The 21,546-nt window shown below is 45.9% G+C and overlaps 1 protein-coding gene across 1 annotated transcript; it reads left to right on the top strand.

Moving 5' to 3' along the window:
- Positions 1-269: 269 nt before the first annotated feature.
- Positions 270-20,644, top strand: LOC310700381 (uncharacterized protein). Its single transcript, XM_083489807.1, has 8 exons — positions 270-817; positions 2,917-3,148; positions 4,957-5,133; positions 7,132-10,993; positions 13,116-13,308; positions 15,908-16,095; positions 17,931-18,119; positions 20,521-20,644. Exons 1-8 carry the CDS (start codon positions 578-580, stop codon positions 20,573-20,575), a joined length of 5,136 nt encoding a protein of 1,711 aa, XP_083345933.1. The 5' UTR covers positions 270-577; the 3' UTR covers positions 20,576-20,644.
- The last annotated feature ends 902 nt before the right edge of the window (positions 20,645-21,546 follow it).

The raw sequence follows: 21,546 nt of genomic DNA, 5'->3' as shown, positions 1-21,546 counted from the left end.
GCTGCCGCTGCGCTGCCGGAGCACGATTTCTGTTCTTATCCTGAAGCAAAGTTCTTAACCTGAGGTAATATTAGCGTTAGCGGAGTCTGTAACCTGAAGCGTAGGTAACCTGAAGCGTATGTAACCCGAGGTACCACTGTATTCCCTTACAGCGAATACTTCTGAATGAGTTTCAGAAACAATGATGCTAGAACTTTCTAGCTTGTATCTGGCAGAGCCGAGGAATGGAATAATCTATTGTTGAATTATCTGAGCAGTGAATTCCACCATCTCTCCAGGACACTAATGCATTCTGGGACTTGTATATAAAGCATGCATGAGCACATAGAACAACAAGTTTCTGTTCCGCGAGGCTTCTTTTTATGCGAATGAGCACCTGATGACATCATGGATTAGAAGCCATAGAATGGCAACTATGACATCAACTACACAAACAGAACCCGTTCATCCCCTAGGGATGGGTTTCTGCCTAACAGCAAGGGGGTGTAATTAAACCGTTTGAAGAATAAGCCTACCACACAACTCAACAACTTGACCCTGTATAAAAAGCTGATTTGTCTTACTCTGTGCTGCAGCCATGGATTTCCCAAAGGTGGTTGGACTTGCATGGGACAAGGCCCACATGGGTCCCGAATCTTCGTCATCTTCAGGAAACTCAGGAAATGAAAGTGATAATGATTACGAACGTGATCAGGCCGGTCGCAAAGTTGCAACCTACAAAAACGAAGCCGCTATTTCTACCATCGATGAAGTCCCCCCCGCTGTACAGAATGTGTTGGATAAAATTGAGCTGGCCCAGCTGGAAAGAGCAAAGAAGGTATGTGTTGGAGAAAAAAATAGTGTGTCTGTAGTGGAGCAGGGACTGCTGATGGATGAGGGGGGTCAAATATGTGCAGCCTTTCACAATAGGTTTTCAACATGGACTCCAGCTGGCGCGTTAAGCACAATTCTGCTCACCCCCCGAGAATTATATTTGAGAAAGGTCAGGAGAAATGGGAGTAATCCCAACTTCTGCAGGTAACTGATTCAAATGAACCAGATTAAGTCCTTCCATTTGCTTGTTTACCGGACCTGCTGTATTTATGGGATGCCTCTCTAGCCCTTGCAATGTGAGATGTGAAGAGTAAAGGCTCCCATCAGCTATTAAGAACATATGAATAGCATAAGCAGAGTCTCCAGGAAACCCGTAAGCAAGACTTGGAAGGCAATAAGCCTCTTAGGAACATAAGAAAGTGCCTTCTACTGAACCAGGACTTTAGTCCATCTAGCTAAGCATTGGCTACACCAGTCATGGGAAATCTGGGGCCTTTCCAATGCTGTCAGAGCATGACACACATAGTCGCCAATGGGGATTATGGGATTTGCAGTCCAACAACATATGAAGGGCCAGATGTTGCTCCCAAGCAGCAGGTATTCATAAGTAAGATGCCTTTAAATCTAGACTGTGGTCCCACCTAGCCGTTGTGACTAAAAGGTGCCGATAGGCTTGTCTTCCATGTCTTTTAAAGCTATCCAAGGTAGTAATATTGTTATTTCTTGGGCACAAGTCCTTAATTATTGCTTTATCATTATATAATTTTTAGCAAATGTTTCAAACATTTCCACAATAATCTTCATATCAAAGTTACCTTTCTTCAAAAACTGACTTCCCAACCTTACTTCTCCAGTGTTTTTACTCAAACCTTTTTTACCTTTTCTTTTTATCTTTATCTATTGCACAAAGTTTCTCCGTTACAATTATGTCTTTTTCATTTTTCTTCCTCTGCCTTTAACTCGAACCTTGCCTGCGATTTCATTTGATTACAGTTTTTTTTAAATAATCCACTAACTTACTTATTTACTAAGACTGATTAATATCTCCATACTGTACCCACTGGGTAGTGTGCTAAAAATAACACATACCATGATAAAATCAGAGTCATAGGAGCCAACTCCTAGGGGCAGAGAGGTCTTCGCACATGCTCCCCATATAATATTTGAGGGCCCTGGGGACCCCCAATGTTGATGGACATTGTCATTCAAATGGTGTGGGTGCACCATGTCATGTGATCGATTATGCGTGGAGGAGCTTACCTGGGCTTCCCCCATATTTTATTGAAGTTGGCACCCTTGATCAGCGTGAAACATTTACTAACATCACAGGTTCTTAAAGGTCCATTACTGTGTAGCCAGACAAAACGAGGATGTCTTCCTGTAATGGGAAGCATATTCACCCAGTGCTTTTCCAGCTGCACTGGCTCCCGGTGGAGTACAGGGTCAGATTTAAGGTGCTGCTTTTGACCTTTATAGCCCTTCACTGCCTAGGACCCTCGTACCTAAGGGACCGCCTCTCCCGGTATGCCCCACGGAGAGCCTCAAGGTCCATAAACAGCAACACCCTAGTGGTCCCGGGCCCTAAGGAAGTTAGATTAGCCTCAACCAGAGGCAGGGCCTTTTCAACACTGGCCCCGGCCTGGTGGAACGCTCTGCCTCAGGAGACCAGGGCCCTGCAGGATCTGATTTCTTTCCGCAGGCCTGTAAGACAGAGTTGTTCCGCCTGGCCTTTGGCTTGGAGCCAATTTGATTCCCTCCCTCTCTTTCTTTTTTCTTTTCCTTCTCCTCCCGCGATGAGGCTACATTTTAATATTTTAATGTTTCAATATTTTAATGTTGTATTTTAATTTTGTTTTTAAGTTGTAATCATTCAACTTGTTTTTATTATTGCTTGTAAGCCGCTCTGAGCCTGGCCTTGGCTGGGGAGGGCGGGGTATAAATAAAAATTATTATATTATTATTATTATTATTAATGCTTTCAGCAAATGCTACAAGGATGGCTCAGTCAGGGGCAGGGAAGGAGATACATAACCAAGAAGCAGGCTCCTGAAATGCTTCTGAATATGTCCTGCCCTCACATCCATTGTAATTCTGTGCTTTCAGGATGTTTCTAAGAAGCTGTTTCGCATTCTGGACAATGTGAATCGGGCCTATGAACACTACAAAAAGGATGACGGGATCGATCCTGAGATTGAAAGGGACTACTACCATTCACAAACCTGGGAAGAGACGAGCCGCCGGGCTCATTTTTTGGATGGAATTGATGACGTGCTAGATGAGAGCGTCTTCAAAATACAGGAATTAAAGGCAGTGCTGGAGGCGCTAAAATTCTGGCGTTAGTTCCATGGTGCTGGAAATGGGAGGGTATACTGTGGCAAGTGCCATCTTCTAGAACAGGGGTCGGCAAACTTTTTCAGCAGGGGGCCGGTCCACTGTCCCTCAGACCTTGTGGGGGGCCGGACTATATTTTGGGGAAAAATAAGAATGAACGAATTCCTATGCCCCACAAATAACCCAGAGATGCATTTTAAATAAAAGGACACATTCTACTCTTGTAAAAACACGCTGATTCCTGGACCGTCCGCGGGCCAGATTTAGAAGGCAATTGGGCTGGATTCGGCCCCCGGGCCTTAGTTTGCCTACCCATGTTCTAGAAATCTAGAAAAGTGTATTGGAGCAAGGAATCTTAAGTCGCTGTCAACACACGTGGGATAGAAAAAAAGTTCATACTGTGTGTGTCTGTATGCCAGCGAAATAACAATGAAACACTCACAATCACAAAGTACAACAAAGGGGGGGAAAGCCGCTGGAGAAACAAGGTTACCAAAAAACAAATGCCCTAAATGCCAAATGTCCCGTGGAATAGTAATGTCTGAACAAGCTACCCCAAACTATAGAACTGCAGCCTTCGAAGATGTCACAATTTTGAATTGGATAGAGGATAGGCACCCTTAGCTAGTAAAGAGGAAGAATACATTCAGTTGACATTAACATGTGAACCAGCCTGCACAAAACATTACATGTACAGCACTGTAGCATTTCTGTCTTTCCAAATTGTCGCTTGTCTGAATTTTGGGATGAAATTCTCCAATCGCAAGTGTGTATAAAAATTGGGATCTGCTTACATACCTGTGGGTGACTTGCAGCAAGGTTTTCTAGCTCCCATTTGGTTTATAATAGCAACAACAAAATGGCTTTCCCTCTCCTAAATTGGGCTGTTGAAAATTAAAACTAACCAGGAGTAGACTTTTGTGAGAAAGGGCTATGGGCTTAGTCCACTCCAGTCCTGGCAATTGTACTGAAAACAAATGTACCCAGAGTGGCTCAAAGTAGACTTGGAGAGAAACCCCTGTTATTTAGTTTTAATTGTGTGTCTTTTGCATTTAGTTCTCATTGTTAGATCTTGGGGTTCTAGTTTTAAAAGTGGGGGAAGGAATCTGACAAGACCAAAGACTTCCCACGTAAGATGTAGAGTTTTAAAAGTCACAATAATGGCTACTTAAGCCAGCTGAGGGACACGGATAGGGCTGTGGGTTAAACCACAGAGCCTAGGACTTGCCGATCACAAAGTCGGTGGTTCGAATCCCCGCGATGGGGTGAGCTCCCGTTGCTCGGTCCCTGCTCCTGCCAACCTAGCAGTTCGAAAGCACATCAAAGTGCAAGTAGATAAATACGTACCACTCCGGCGGGAAGGTAAATGGCATTTCCATGCACTGCTCTGGTTTGCCAGAAGCAGCTTAGTCATGCTGGCCACATGACCCGGAAGCTGTACGCTGGCTCCCTCGGCCAATAAAGCGAGATGAGCGCCTCAACCCCAGAGTCGGTCACGACTGGACCCCTTTACCCTTTACCTTTTAAGCCAGCTGTGACACTCCAGGATTAAGGCAGAGAAGTATTTCTCACCACCAACTTCCTCATCTTTTAAACCAGGACTGAACCTCCTTGGTGCCTTTCTGCATGCAAAGATATGGCTATAGCAGACTGGTTTCCTGACAAAGCAAGGCCTTGGTGATAGTGTTTAACCAGTTAAATCTCTGTTCATTCGATGGATAAACTGGAGATTGCTTTTAAAAGGACAGCTTCTCATTTTACATCACGGGTGTTTCCATCTTGACTCACTTTGTGTTTAAACATTATTTCCAGATGAAATGCTGAAAGCAGTTGAACGAGAAGAAAAAGTCCTTGCCACTAATGACATAATTGAAGAGATGGAGGAGAAAATCCAGAATTTTATCAGTGCAATGGACTCAAAGATCCAGCATCTAATCAAACTATTCCACCCACTTTTAGAAGGGAAAGCTAAGCAGAGACGGAAGTCAGGTACCTAAATGAGATGAATCTGTTAGAGAAAGAGTTTGTATCATCAGGAAGCAGAGGTCTATATTGTTGGGAGATAACTGGGGAATACCAGTTAATCCTGAAGTCCCACATGTGTGGGGAACTACAAAGAAAAAAACAGCTGATTTTTTTTAAAACCAACCCACAGGGTTTGACTTTAGCCAAAGCAGCCCCTAGCAGAACTTAAAACACAGATCTATGTAGCATTTGTAAGCATGGGAAATAGGTTGTTAGAACTTTAAATATCTGAATATTAAGCACTTACAATTGAGCTCCCCTGCTTCTACCCATCTTGGAGTGAATAGACTACAACTTTGAGTAAGTTTAAATACTTACTTACATCAATCATAGGTCTCACTCATGCACCATTCAGTGCTACAGCAGAAACACCACAGGCAAGGTATTATTGGTTGCAAAATACAAAAAAACCCTTCAAGCTTGGAGTATTATTACTATTATTATTATACTGTTCTACAGCTGCAGGTCTCGGTGGTTCATGGGATAAAATCAGAATATAAAAACACAAAGTACATAAAACAAAAACAGAAACAGTTTGGGCTAGGGAGCTCCAGCATCATGCATGATATCAGCTTACATGGTTAAAACGAAGAGAAAGGGAAGGCAGAGGAACAGGAAATTGACAGAGTTGAGGGGTGTGTAACCTAGCTGTGTCTCCTCTAGAAATTTACAACTCTGTGGTCCTTAACTCCTTCATTTACCAACTAGCATAGATATGCATTGTTAGGTTTGACTGCAAAAACTTCCACATATGTTTGGCTTGAAAGAAATAAAAGTACCGATAAACCAAACAGCACACCAAAACTCAAGGAACCTGTGTCAGAACCCAGCTGTAAACTCCGTCATCTTGGACAATTAAGCCAGCATCAGAGTTTGCATAGGGTGGAGCAGTTGCTAGGGGTTTTAGTGGGAAAGAGATAAAGACACTTGCAAGGAAGAGCTGCAAGCCTTGTTCATTTTGTGTGTGGCATATTCAGTTTAGGGGTCTCTCTCATCCCCTGCTCTCTTGATGGTCTGTGCCAGCTGTGTGCTCCTCTTACCGGTTGACAGAGTTCGGGAGCCTATTTCCAAAGAGATTTTGCTTTCCCAAAATGTCTGTCCATCTACTTTAGATAAATATTTATCTATCTATATATCCTGCTTTTCAATGTCTCAAAGCGACTTACAAGTATAAAAAATTAGAATATACAAAATTTGAAACATGAACTTAAATCTCTGAAATTTAAAATGTCAAGAATTTAAACAAGAACACGAGAAACATTAAAACATGGTAGATGTTGCAAAGGCTTCCTGAAATAAAATGGTTTAAACTAGGCACCTGAAACTCAGCAGAGATGCCTGTCTTCTAGGGGGAGAGAGTTTAGCAGAGCTGGGCCTGCAACACTGAAGGCAGAATGTCTTGTTGACACAAGTCATACTTCTGGTTTATTCTGGAGGCCTCAAGTGCCTTATTAAACCATGGTCTCCTTTGATGATCTGATTGCACTCACTTTGGGACAAGACTGATTGCAAGTGGTTGTAGCATGTTTGTTACATTTAGGACAGCACACAGAGTTTTATTGGGCTGGATCTACACTCACCTTTTCATTATTAGAACGATACTAGAAATATCGTTCTAAAACATCAAGACAGGAAACGTCCCCTTTGGTTTTCGTTTTGCTTTCTTTCCCCGCAGTCTCTCTCCCTGATTTCTGGTTGCTCTGCAGTGCCCTCTGGTGTCACATTTCTATAACGCACTATGAACATTAAAGAAAAGAACGTCTTGTGACTATATGGTTACCGGAATCATTCCTTAACTCCTTTTTAACGTTAAAAACCATGAGTGTAGATCCGCCCTTGATTTATAAGGAAGTTCACAGTGTCACTCTGCAACAATTCCTGTTCCAGAGGTACTTTATCACTGGGCTAATTTTACTTTGTGTATACTCTAATGCCTTCTTGTTATCTCTTTGATTATTTCAGGTCACAGAACCGCCATGTTTAAAACATGGAGAGACAAAGTGGCCGATGCGCCCCAGGAAGGGGAGCCCATTACAGCAGAGCGGATGTTGGACGATGACCCTCTTACATTCAGCCGCACTAATGAGCTCAACAACATGATGCAAGAAATGGTAGATTCTCCGACTTTTTTGAAAGTAGAGCATCCCGCGGTCAAGTACATTGTAACCATGGTGGCTAACCTAGGTAAGGCCTACAGCCTTCTAGGGAAGCAGTATCGCAGCCTTAAAATCAAGTGTGAAACCGAGAGCGCCTTGGAAAGCAAGAAGCCAGACAAACACATTGCAACTCTGCAAAGGGAGCTGCGAATGGCCCTGGAGAGGAAAACAGCAATGGAAATTCAAGTCCACACCGTTGAAGAGATGTGCAAGACACTCATGATTACTAACGAAGCATTGCACAGGGAGCTGCAGGAGGCAAATGAGAGGGCAATGGTGGCACGCCAAGCCACCCTCAGACCTGCTGTAAGTAGGATTCCTGAGAAACTTCCCACAGGGAGTATGAAAGATATGAAGGAAGTCAAGAGTGAGAAAGAAATCAAGGATGAGAAAGAAATCAAGGATGAGAAAGAAATGAAAGATGAGAGATATATGAAGCTCCACACTGAGCTCGCAGGAATGAGAAGTGTGAAAGCTGAAGAAAAGGGCACTTATGAGGAGAGTACAAAACTCCACACTGAACTTGCAGAAAGTAGAAGTGTGAAAGTTGAAGAAAAGGGCACTTATGAGGAGAGTACAAAACTCCACACTGAGCTTGCAGAAATGATAAGTGTGAGAGTTGAAGAAGGGGGCACATTTGATGAGTCACCCAGGCAGCAGAAACCCACGGTTGAAACCATTGACCCTGACCAGCTGCAAGAAACACCTTCCGATGCAGAAGTACCTCTGACGTTTCTTTCAGTAAGAGCTCGGGACAGCAAAACTGGACTGTCACGATTGACAGTTGTAGGCCCGACGTCCTCAGACCTGTCACAGGCATCCTCTGAGCTATCGCAGATATCGTCCGACGAAACGGGAGACGCAGAAGCTGCTGGAAAAGAAACAGCAACAGCAGCACCTAGCAAATTTGCAGGAAAGAAACGGGGGTCAAGGACAGCTGCCTGGAAAAAATTACAAACATCCCTTTTGAAAACGGCGTCACCACAAAAATTGGCTGGCAAAAGCCACCAAGAACCTGAAGGGGAGCAAGCTCCCCAACAGCCAGCTGAAAGCCCTCCCCCTAAGCCCATTCTCAAACGGGTCACCAGGGAGAGTGTCGGTGAAGCGGAAGTCGAAGAATCATCTCAAGAGCCAGCAGAAGGACTCCCAAGCCCCCCAACAAAGCGCAAGTTCTCCATGAAAAAGGCGGCAGGGCAATTTGTCAAGGCTGTCAAAGAGAGAAAGGTGGTCAAGTTTGACGACGATGAGCCGACTCAAGAGCCTGAGACAGCTCCAGGTGTCCAGAAGGAGGAGGGCACAGAGGTCCCAGGGGAAAGCTCATCACCACAAGCTGGAGAAGCCGAGGAATCAAGGCATGAGACAGTAGGCAGGCCCAAAGGGAAGAAGCGCCCCAGCAGAAGCGGCCAAGCAGGTGTGCTACAGCCAAAGTGGGCAGAGAAGACAGGAGATGTCATCCGTGGTTTAGGCAAAAAGCTGCAAGAGCTTGCCAGCGATAGAGGTGGTGTGTTAGATGCAGAGGCTCTCAAGCGCATTTTTGAGGAATTGGATGCAACTTATCAAGACACAGTGCATGAAGAGAAGCCCGAAAGTCGTGGCGATGTTCCAGGAGAAGTGCCTGAAGGCCGTGTCAGTGGTCCAGCAGAGGAGGCTGGAGGCAGCCCCGTAGACCAGGAGGATGCACTATTCACTGTAGAAATCCCCATGTTACCTTCTGCATTTGTGCAGAAAAGGCAAAGATACTCAATTGTTGAGGAACTCCCTGAACAGGATACAAGCTCTGGGCTGCAAGAATTTCAGGAGGTCATCCTTGCTTGCTTAGATGAGAAGATAGAGACATTAAAGAGGAGTCTCTCAGGCAGCTGGAAGCCGTCAGCAAAATCCCAGCTCACACATACACTAAGCAAAGAGATCTCCGAGGCAATAGACAGAAAACTGGATGAATGCATCCTGATGAAGCAGAAAGTATCTGCTGTACGGAAGAAACAGAAGTTTGCAAGGAGCACAGAGGGCACAGAGGTTGAGTTGGAAGAGGAGGATGGGAAGGGAATCAAACTTCCATCTTTGTCCTTTAGCAGTCCTGTGGTGTCCCAGGAGTCTTCAAGTAGCTCTTTCAGCTCTGGGATGGAATGGGATCAAGAAATGACAACAGGACAGGCCTCGCCCTTCAAGTCCCAGCGACATCAAAGAAAGAAGAAGGAGGAAGAAGAAGAAAAAGAAGAAGAAAAAGAAGAAGAAAAAGAAGAGCAGAAAGAAGAAGAGTTGCGGAGAGACCAGAAGGAGCCCCAGTTGCAAGTGGAGGAAGAAGACTTGACCAAGGTTTCACATCCCATGGAAGGAGAACAACCTCCAGAACGTCAGCCTGATGAAGCAGATGTGCAAGCCAAGGTGTCGTGGCAGGAATTGGAAAAGGAATTGGCAAAACAATCTTCTGCAGAAAAACTTAAGCATGCCCAAAAAGAAAAAGGGCCATGGCGCAAAGAGAGCAAGTCAGATTTGGAAAGTGATAGCTCACGGGAGCTCAGCAGAGAAAAGCAGCTTTGGTACTTGCAAATCCAGGAGCAGCTGCAGGAGGAGAAGCAGCGGCTGCATGAAGAACAGGCCCGGCTGCAGGAGGAACGCCACAGGCTGCAAGAGGAACAAGAATACCAGCTGCATTGGCAGGAGATGTGTGAGGGGCAGCGGCAGCAGTGGGAGCGGGAGAAGGAGCAGCAGAAGGAGCAGGAGCTCATGTGGCAGGCGCAGGCCGAGCACTGGCAGCTCCTGCAGCAGCAGAACGAGGAGCAGGAGCAATTCTGGGCCAGGCAGCGGGAGCAGCAGAAGGAGCAGCAGGACCTGTTGCAGAAGGCGGTTGAGCAGCTACAGCTGGAGAAAAGGGAGCTGCTGGCGCTGCGAGGGAAACAAGCAGAGGAGCAGTGGCGCTGGAACCAGGTGAAGGAGCGGCACGAGAAGCAGCAGCTCCTCTGGCAAGAGGAGGACATGGAGCAGGAGAGGAAGAGGAGCCAGTGGCAGGAGCAGCTGCAGCTGCAGGAGCAGCGAATGGAGGCCCTGCGGCAAGAGCAGCAGGAGCAGGAGGAGAGGAACGCACGGTGGCTGCAGGAGCAGAAGGAGAAGCAGGAGGAGATGGAGCGCCTTTGGGAGACGCGCTGGGAGCAGCAGCTGCTCCGCTGGCGCCATCAGATGCAGATGCAGAGGCTGCAAGTCCAGAAAGTGAAGATGAAGCAACAGCAGATGCAGAAGGAAGAAAAGGCCTTGCTTCCCAAGCTGAAAGTGGTGGAAGGTGCAATTCTGGATCAATTTTCCAAGCGATATAAGATTGCTTCCCCCCGTAAAGAAAGGCGTGCTTCTCCTAGCCCCTTGCTCAGCCCCGTGCCTAGTTCACAGTTTGACGAGGATACCTATGAGCTGGAATCCACTTGGTTCCCCAGGCTGTTCACCAAAGCGGAGGAGTTTGCTGCACCTGGCACCACAGAGAAGCGTTACTGGATAAACATAGAAGCTCAGAGGAGAAACCTGGAGGTGTTGGGGGAAGCTGTCCGGAAGGCTGGCATCTCCCCAGAACTCTACACCCTCACCAAAGGGATAATCAAGCAAGCATTGCACAGCAATGTGGAAAGGCTGGCTTTGCTCTTCCGGAAATACATCGCCTTCCGTCGTCACCAGCAGGTCAGGTAAGACTAAAAATCTTAATGTGAAGCTACTGGGAACCTTAGCGTTGGCGCACAGTGTGGTGACAGCGCATTGCCCCCAGACTATATTTAAAGAGCACGGCAGAAAACAAGTTGAACTAGTCATCCGTCTATCAGGCGGACAGTTGGAAGGATGTGCTGTTGTCACATGTATATAATTTTAAGAGCAAACTAAAATTATATATGTTGAATAGTGGAAAAGATGGACAAAGGACACAGCTCTGTTGGATTCACAGCTCTTTATCGCAGCAGTTAGAACTGCTCCTGGAATCAGGCTATAATACTAAGAAACAGTAAAAACTCACAACTAGCTAACCAATCAGGAGCGACAGTTTTCAATCCTTCATTTACATACTGGTGGCCCTGAGTGAGAACTGCCACTAATCTTAATACTTAACACCATATATATCTCATTATAGTTTTACCAAACTGTTACCATACACTCGAGGAGGACATGGAGCAAGACCAAGGTGGGCTATGGCCTGGGGAGAAGAGGTGTGGCCTGGGAGAAGTCCTAGGTCAGTTCCAGACTGTCGCTGTTTTGGGGTGGGATTCAGCCACACAGTAAACTCAGTTTGTACGACTACAGTTGATTGGGAGGTTTTGCAAACCCGCCTTTCAAAAAGTTCAGGTGTTTGGACTAAGGAAAGTTGCAGGAAAATAGACGGGGGGGGGGGGAGAGATAACAGTTGTTTTGATGCAATGTCATCTAACTTCCCCGAAAATAATAAGAATGAGGTAAAAGTAAAGGACTTCTGGACTGTTAAGTCTAGTCAGAGGCAACTATGGGGTACGGCGCTCATCTCGCTTTTTAGGCTGAGGGAGCCGGTGTTTGTCCACAGACAGCTTTCTGGGTGATGTGGCCCTTGAAGCTGACTCAGAAACTCCAGCGGGTGCAGAATGCCGCGGTGAGACTCTTTACAGGGTCCTTGCCGTGGGATCACATTCATTCAGTGCTTTACCAGCTGCACTGGCTCCCAGTAGAGTACAGGGTCAGGTTTAAGGTGCTGGTTTTGACCTTTAAAGCCCTATGCGGCCTAGGACCCTCGTACCTACAGGACCGCCTCTCCTGGTATGCCCCGTGTAAGACCTTAAGGTCCATAAATAATAACTCTTTAGAAGTCCCAAGCCCCAAGGAGGTTAGATTGGCCTCAACCAGGGCCAGGGCCTTTTCAGTTCTGGCCCCGGCCTGGTGGAACGTCCTACCACAGGAGATCAGGGCCCTGTGGGATTTGACATCTTTCCACAGGGCCTGCAAGATGGAGCTGTTCCGCCTGGCCTTTGGGCTGGACTCAGTCTAACCCCCGCTCTCTCTCTTTTTTTGGGGGGGATAGAACCCCTTATATGGGGTTTTGTATATAAGTTTTCCCTTGGCTCTTTTTGCTGGCCCATGTAGGACCAGCATGGATAGTTGGCCCCAGGGAATATTTGACGTTCTCTCCCCTTATGGCTTTGATCTATGGGCTATCACTATAACGAGGCTGCATTTTAAGCTGCATTCTAACTTATATTTTAATCAACTTTGTTTGGTGTTTTTTTTAAATGTTTTTACTGTATTTATATTCAGTGTTAGCTGCCCTGAGCCCAGTTTTAGCTGGGGAGGGCAGGGTATAAATAAAAATTTATTATTATTATTAAACCACTTCTGGCACATGGAGGACTGTGACGAGTGCCAGAGCACACAGAGACGCCATTTACCTACCCACCACAGTGGTACCTATTTATCTACTTGCACTGGCATGTTTTCAAACTGCTAGGTTGGCAGGAGCTGGGACAGAGCAATGGGAGCTCACCCCGTCACGGGGATTCGAACTACCGACCTTCAAATTGGCAAGCCCAAGAGGCTCAGTGGTTTAGACCACAGCGTCACCCACTCCCTTTAATAAGAATGAATGCTTATTAAACAGCCAGCATCATATCATCTCCTTGCAGCCCAATCAGGATGAATGTTCAATAGCCAGGTCATCCAAAGTGATTCCAAATGCCAGGTAGAGAGGCTGGGTACCAGAATGGGCCTCCAGGCTAAGGACTAAGCTGCTGGGCTTTCTTTGTACTAAAGGAAAGATTTGTCCACATTTATATTCCTCCTGCCCTGTATTTACAGAGAAACCTTGCTTATTCGGTTGGAGGCTGCCAAAGAAGCCAAGGACGGTGTTAGAATGCAGGTGTTGTACAAGATGGTAGACAAGCTAGATGCTCACCAGAAAAGAGTTATGGGGCACTGGACTGTTAAACAGATGATGGCAGAGAAGCAGCGTCGGCGCTGCCTTCAAAGGATGATTGCCTTGTTTGCTCAGGTGAGCCTAAGAGAATGAAGGGTTCACAACTCAGAGCTGGTGTTTTACTTTCACCCCATGTCAGGATGAGTTTTTTCATTTCAATCTTTACAGAGAGAGGCTATAGAACCCAGCCTCTTGGATAATGGCATTGTCCCGAATGAATCTCCACACACACACCCCGTCTCTCCCACCTCCTTATTCATCATCACCATCACCTCCTCTACGGGTGCTGCTATGTGCCCTCTGTCTTTGAGCTCTTTGCTCTCCTACTTTTAAGGCCTGCCATGTTCTAGGAGATGGAGGGTCTGGAATGCTTTCTAATGACAATGTGTCAGCTGGGTGTTCTGGCTCTCCCATGATTTTCCAGCTTCCCCCCTCATCTGCCTCTGAGCTGCAACCTCCCTCAACCCCTTGTTGTAAATCTATACTGTCTTCCTCTTCCTCTTCTTTGGAAGGGTCAGGTTGGGAAGGTGGTCTCCACCATTTCTCCTCTGCCTAGTCCCTGACACCCCAGGGATGATGACCCTCGTAGTAAATTTCCTATCCTTTGTGAGCAACTCACTGCATGAATCGTGAGTTTCGCCACCCAATCTGCATCAGTAGTGGACAGTGGCAGCAGGGGTAAGGATACTCACTGTGTGATGATGGCTCCCACTCACAGGGGGGCGGGGAGTTTCTGCTTTGTGATACAGTCACAGTGGGCTTGGGAAACTCACTATGTATATGCCGGAAAATCAGAGTCTATAATTTTGGCATGGGGAATTGCTGTTCTGTGCACACCAACTTTCCACTAAAAGTCACAGGGGGGGAAGTATACCTCCTTGGTAAGTGCATGAACCCACAATTCAGTCTTTGGTCTGAAACAAATCTTATTCTCTATCCCGCACATAAGGTGAAAGGTAGGGCTGAGTGATATATTGAGATATAATACAAAACTGGTTTGAAATCCATATCCTGATATTGGTTTCATAGTTTTCGACTTGGTAATATATCACAAATCATGGGGTGGGTGGGTGGCTGGGTGTGTGCTATGCAGAAATCACAATGTAGGGGAAACCGTGAAGCCAGCTAATGCTTCTCTCGAATCCTGCAGCCCATGTTAAGTCTGCCAGCTTAACTCTCCCCTGCCTCCTGCAGTGGGCAGTGAATCACAAGAGCAGACGCAGGCAAAAATCATGATGCACGAAAAACCGTGAAGCCAGTCAATCCCTCTACATAGCTCCATCCTTATTTCAGGCATCGTGGTATATCATGATGTTTAGCTGGTGATATATCACGATGTTGAAAACAGTGGGAATGTTCAGGGATGCAGGAGATGATATATTGTCTGATTACAGCCTTTCCAACTTGTGCTAACAAGTTCACAATTTAGCAGAGTAACATTCCCGTTTTTAAACTTGCAGCAGATGCATTTGCTCAGGCTCGCTAAAGCCTCTATAATAACTGTTCTGGTATTTTCCCCTTATTCCCTCATAAAAGATAAGACATAACACAGTCTTCTATAAAAGTATAAAAAGGTTTACTCACACATCATTCTGTTCACAATAGGATCCCAGAAGGCAGACTTAGCTTAGAAAAGTAACATATACCTAGACACTATCTCATAAGAAGACAGTCCCTTTGTCCTCTCTTGGCTGGAAGCCAAGAGAGCATCTTTGGCTAAGCAGATGTTGCTTCTTCTATGCATGTAGTCAAAAAGAGAGAGATGGCTGCCCTGCCCTGTGCTTTTGTCGTTACCTGCACAGGTGAGGCCACGCCCACCTCTATTCACATGCAGAGGAAGTCTGTCCCAGCCCAGAAGGCAACAGGAAGTTTACCTGCTGGCTGGACACACATTCCTCCCCATCATAGCTGTTAACCATCCTTCATTTGGCGGGAAAGTCCCTTATCCCAGCGCTGTGTCCCGCTGCTGTCCCTTATTGATGATGCCCCTTAAATTTCCTGGGTTTCAAAGGAAGCAGCTTCTCTCCCTCCCTCCCTGCCAGCCAGGGAGGAGGGAGGCTCCAACTGTGTTGCTTGGCTGCGTTGCTCACCCAATAAGGAGTCTAAGAACGACTGGGGGGTGGAGCTTGCATGCCTTGTGCCCATCAAATCGGCCGCGTTGCCTGGGGACTCGCCTTTGCTCAGCGCTTCCCAGCGGAGAGGTGACACTGGTTTTCCTTGCTGCATCCCCTTTGCCGTGTTGCTGCGCTGTGGGAACCACCACTTGAGGCTTCCTTTGGCTGCTGGCTGGGCTTTCTGCCTTTGGCTCGGAGGGGCTCAGAAGTTGAACATACCTGTGTCCGGAAAATCCCTTATTTTGGCTGCTGATCCCTTATTTTCGAGGCTGCTGGTCCCTTATTTTCAAATCTGTAAGCTGACAGCTATGCTCCCCATGTGTAAACATGTTCACTCTGGGAATGTTGTACTTGACTGCTCTTGTGTTTCACATCCCACAAAAACCAGGGGCAAGAAAATAGCAGAGCTTCGTTTGGCGGTCTCGTATTTTGAGCAACATTAGTAAGATGGCTTCTGTCTCTCAAACCTCCCTTTGCCCCATTCCTCCAGCTGCATGGTAGATCCTTCCCTGAACCTTTGTCTTCATCAGGCAAACTGACTGCTCTTTCTCTCTGCCCAGCTCCGCTTGAGCGCCAAACTCCAACTTACCAACCCATGCCCCTTGTTGATCAAAGCAGGAGATAGAACAAAGAGGGAAAGCATACACGTGCCCAACATTGGACCTGTCTTCCTGAAGCCCAGAACCCACCCAAGCCCTCTGGTTTGTGCAAAGAAACAACAAGATTTAACATTTTCAGCTACAATCAGGTACAGTATAATAGGTTCTTGGAGGGTGCTCCCGTGAGGTTGCAGTCTCTGTGGCCTGATTCAATTTTGCGCTAGCGTAAGGGCAAGAATAGGGAAACGGGTGGCGCTGTGAGTTAAACCACAGAGCCTAGGACTTGCCGATCAGAAGGTCGGTGGTTCGAATCCCCGCAACGGGGTGAGCGCCCGTTGCTCGGTCCCTGCTCCTGCCAACCTAGCAGTTCGAAAGCACGTCAAAGTGCAAGTAGATAAATAGGTACCACTCCGGCGGGAAGGTAAATGGCGTTTCTGTCGGCTGCTCTGGTTCGCCAGAAGCGGCTTAGTCATGCTGGCCACATGACCCAGAAGCTGTACCCTACGTTCTCCTACAAATGGACCTTGAGCTTGTTTGGAGGTTCTAGCAGGGGAGCGCAGCTATCGTATACCCTTGACCGAAGAACGGTACACTCCTTCTATCTGGGATGGTCGTCCTCTTCCACCGAGCGCGCAGCTTCGGGAGGGACGCACATGGAGCGGTGAGGGAGGAAGGGGACACCCGCCTAGCCAGCCAGATCAGCCGAATCAACCCTGGCGATCAATGGGGTGACAGATGTCGCAGCCAGATCGCCCTCACATCCGTAGATCCGTACAGAAGCTGTACACCGGCTCCCTTGGCCAATAAAGCGAGATGAGCGCCACAACCCCAGAGTCGGTCACGACTGGACCTAATGGTCAAGGGTCCCTTTACCTTTAAGGGCAAGAATAAAGATTGAAAATGAAAACCGAAAACTGAGTATGAGAATCCACACAACTATTGCTCTAGCAGGAAACTGGTTGTGCGACATGAAGTATTGGGGCTACCGCAATGTGTTGCGCGACCAGCCACGGAAAGCATGCTTTCTTCCTGAAAAGACTCTCCTCCCTGGAAGAGAGGGGAGTGGTTGTGGGCGGGAGACCGAGCTCCGCCCCTGGTAGGGGGCATTAGCCCCCTCCCCTCCTTACCTGGCTGGCGCCCACGCCCACCGGAGGCAGCCAACCAGGTGCCTCCGGGGGGGCGTGTGTAGCTGCTTAATGCTGTGGCGCCAGCTCCGCCTCCTCCTTATTCGTCGTCGTCCCTCAGCGAGTCAGGGTCGGGCCCTCGATCCACAACTTCTCATGCACAAGCCATTCCTCCAGTGCAGCTACTATACCGCTAGGGGATTTTAATATACCACTCCACGGTATTCCTCCCTATGTCAGGAAACCTAATTACTACTACTTAGAAGAAGGAATATTTTTAAAATGACACTCTATTCAATGGCAAAATAGCTCATCATCTTGGCTCAGGGCAAATGTCCAACAGATAATGACCATTCAAATCCATGTAAAACTAATGTTCTACGAATACAAAAGAAAGAGAACCAGAATCCCTCTCTGAAGCCTCTTTTAAAAAAAAGGACATCTTTTACTTTAAAAAACAAAACCAATTTTTGGAAGGCAATACAGAGCTTCACAGAGGAGGGTCTCCTAATCTCAGCATCCATCAGCTGCTTCTTCAGATCTCGATCAAACAACTAGCCCACTGGACTGTTTGGGCTTACTGAGATCCAAATTACTCATTAGACACCCATGAAATGGTGGCCCAACAGCTATTTCAGGACAGGAAAAGTCGGACAACCAGGATAGAAAAACAGCAGAAGATGGTCTCTCCCTTGATCATCACTATGTTTAAAATTACTTCCCATTGGTTTTTCTTCTCTTCTGGGTGTTAGTTGCACGTTATAAATATAAGGATTGGATTGGCACTTTTCTTTAAGATAGTGGCTTACTTCAAAGCCTTTTCTTTCTTTGATGTATAATAGCATTCCTCCTCTTAATAGGGAGCAAAGCGGTGAACAGATAGAATCACTGTGGAAGACGGATATCACGGAATTTAGTATCCCCCTTGGACCCAAAGAGCCTGTGTCTCTGATGTGGTCTGAGGCATGCGGCTTTCCGGATATCCCTAGACTTTTGGAACTAGACATTTCCTCCATTAGGAAGCAACCCTTACAGAATATCAAGACTCGGTAAGTGGCCCTCCATTATTTGAATTTCTATTCTGCCACCTAGCAGAATGATAAAAGAAGACCAGCTGCATAATTCATAGTAATTTTCTAGCGTTTTCATAGAGTGCAAAAGGAGTCAATGTCACTTCTTTGGTTTCATGCGTCTAAGAACATAAGAAGAGCAGACTGGATCAGGCCAATGGCTCCTCTGATTCACCATTCTGTTCTCAGAGTGGCCACCCAGCTGCCTGTGGGAAATCTGTGGGTTCACATATTAGAAGAAATACATCACTAGGAAACACAGTTAGGAGATGAAGAGGCGTGGGAGGATACGACCATATTTTCCCGTGTATAAGACAAGATTATTTTCTATTTTAAAAATTCGTCAAAAATTGGGGGTTGTCTTATACACAAAACATGGGCATTCAGGGAGATTTTTATTTTATTTTAAGGTAATGTCCAGGATTTTGGCTTGGGCAGGCTGGAGTGTGCGTTCGGTGGGGTTGTGGCAATCACCTCCCCAAAGTGTCAAAAGCTTGTCGCTGTCGCCAATTGTGCGGATTTTCACTTCTACTTTAGGGTTTTGGCAACCCATAAGATATTGTTTTCTTAATTTTTGGTTCCAAAAAATAGGGGTCGTCTTATACATGGGTGCATCCTATGCACAGAAAAATATGGTATTTCCTGTCACTCTGTCAGAGGTGCAACTGAGGCGAGAGACATTTTAGTGCCTGAGACAGAAGTTTAAAATATTATTGGGTAAAAATATAATAATAAACTAAATTACTGACATTATGCTGCTTTTTAATAGGTTTAGTAAAAAAAAAATTAATCCTTTAATAATCTGCCATCTGGGGCAAGCTGTCCCACTCTGCCTGTAGGGAGGTCTAATTCTAGCACGTCAAAGTGCACGTAGATAAATAGGTACCGCTCCGGCAGGAAGGTAAACGGCGTTTCCGTGCTCTGTCTGGTTTTCCAGAAGCGGCTTAGTCATGCTGGCCACATGACCCGGAAGCTGTACGCCGGCTCCCTCGGCCAATAAAGCAAGATGAGCTCCGCAACCCCAGAGTCATCCGCGACTGGACCTAATGGTCAGCGGTCCCTTTACCTTTACCTTTACCAACTGTTTTAGAAGGCTTCTGAGTGGCATGATACACTTCTCTACAAGTTGTTTGACTCCATTTCCCATCAACCCAGGCCATTGGCCTTGCTGGCTGGGAATGATGGGAGTTGTAGTATACTACTACTACTACTACTACTACTACTACTACTACTACTATTAATAATAATAATAATAATTGGTGGGCAACCTGTTGGGAAGTCTGTAATTACACACAAACACACACCATAGGTTAACAGTCTGGCTAAATATGTGAATTATTTTCATTGCTGTTTAAGATAGGTTTTGTAGTATTCACGGAATATAATTAGTATCAGTATGAATGCCACATTTCAATTATCAACACAAAATATCACATGAATGCATCAAAAGCTTAGGTCACCCCCACATTTGAAAGGCAGCATACTAAAATGCTGCTTTTATTAAAAGAATAAACAAATATAAGGCCCACAACCAGATTTATTGAGAAGGAATGAGAACAAGCAGCTAGAGACATCACTTCTTGTATGGACTTAATCAGACAAAAGCCAAAAAATTGGATAGAGAAAGGGTTGTGTAAGGAGGGGTTTAGCCCCCTTTTCTCAGTTTCCAGCACTTTTTGAAATGACCTGGTGACTGGTATATAACATCACTTTTGGACAACCATGCCCCGAAAATAAAGGAGTATTTGATAACATATAAAATGTCTGAGCTAGTTATGGTACTTCGTAGAATAGTCTACAGGGGTCACTGTTGAGTAGCACAAAGTTATTATGACTCTGTTTCTGTGTTCAGCTCCATTCTGCACTCTTGCTGTCCCATATATATTTCCCCCAAACAAACCATGTGAGGTAAGCCAAGAACAAATGCCGGTTACTGTTTGAAATAAATTAAACCACAAACCCAGGTTCGGATGTAATGCTAAACCAACCAATATGAGCAAAAGTAGCAAGAGAGGAATGAAATACCCACCATTTTAGAAGTATGTTACAATTCAGCAACTAGCAGTCCCAAACAATCAGCAAATATTAATCTCAAACAATCAGGGTCCCATGAAAATCTAAACAACTAAGCTAAATATAGTTTATTGAACCATGGTTTAAAGTGATATGTGAATAAGGCCTACAGTGTTTTCGATGTTTTTCAACTTAGCTCAAATTGATACCCATTTCATTCCTATTCTTAAAGGCATTGCTACATTTTTAAGGCTGCCTCGAAACAGAGGAATTTCCTTAGTTTTCGATGCAAAGTTAGCTGCATCTAATATTATGAAATAGATAATATTTTATATTATCCATTAACTGTTGTTTTTTTCTCTTGTAGGATTCAGAACATTCCCAGGTGGAAGTTATCTGGATATAATTTTATGCATTTGTAATTTAGATAGTAATTCATTCAGAGTGTCAGTGTGTAATTTAATCCAATATGTAATATATCTATAACACAGGTTGACTGGGAGCACATTTATTCTAGATCTGGGGTATTAATGTGTGATCTGGTGTTGTTAGTTACTAAAGGGGTGAAATTGGGAGTCCTACAAGTCATGCTTGATTCTTTACTCCAGGTAGAAGTGGGACTGTTGGTGAGGGAAAGGACAATTTTGAGCCAGGACACCTAGCTAAACTTTACATGCAAAACATCATGTTTGAAACATATATAGCAAAACTCCAGTGGCTGCTTCTGTTACAGAAAATGTGCTTCAGGGGGTGGCATTTTTAGGGGGAAAGTAGTAAGTGGACTCGTAGGGTTGCCATATGTCCTCTTTTTCCAGGATATGTCCTCTTTTTCAGGGGTTAAACAAAAGCATAGTGGCAATTTGCTTACCTATTTCCCCTGTTGAACTTCCAAGATGAGACATGATTCCCAAATTCATAAGGCATGTGTCAGGGAACTGACATCGGAGCTAGAGGCGGAGGGAAGGCTCTCAAATGATGCTGGAGAAGGGCCCATCAGGGAGAGAGGCAGCTCCGCAGATGGGGAAGCAAATCAGCGCAACACCAGGGATATAGAGGGGCTGATGGGGGAATCGGCGAGAGGGCTCCAGGACTCTTCACCGGACACCAGCGGGGAGAGCACGGGTCCTCCGCTACCCACGCCCACCCTGCGCAGAAGACTTCCGCGCAGAGAGAGTAGGAGGAGACTGGGTGTCAAACAACTTTTATGTTGGAAAAGATTTAAGAAACGCCCACTGACGGATTCTGCTAGCGACTGAGGCAGCCACAAAGTGAAGGGCTGTCCAGACTGAAAGGTTTAGCAAGGCAACAAAGCCTGGAGAGGCGGCAACTTACGCACGAGCAACCCATACACATTACAGCATGATTCACACTGAAAAGATTCATGCAAGCAGTG

Source organism: Podarcis liolepis (genome assembly GCF_965112155.1).
Source record: "Podarcis liolepis genome assembly, chromosome: 2".
NCBI lineage: Eukaryota > Metazoa > Chordata > Lepidosauria > Squamata > Lacertidae > Podarcis > Podarcis liolepis.
Note: the sequence above shows the minus strand (reverse complement) of the source record. Positions and strands in the feature narration are given on the sequence as shown.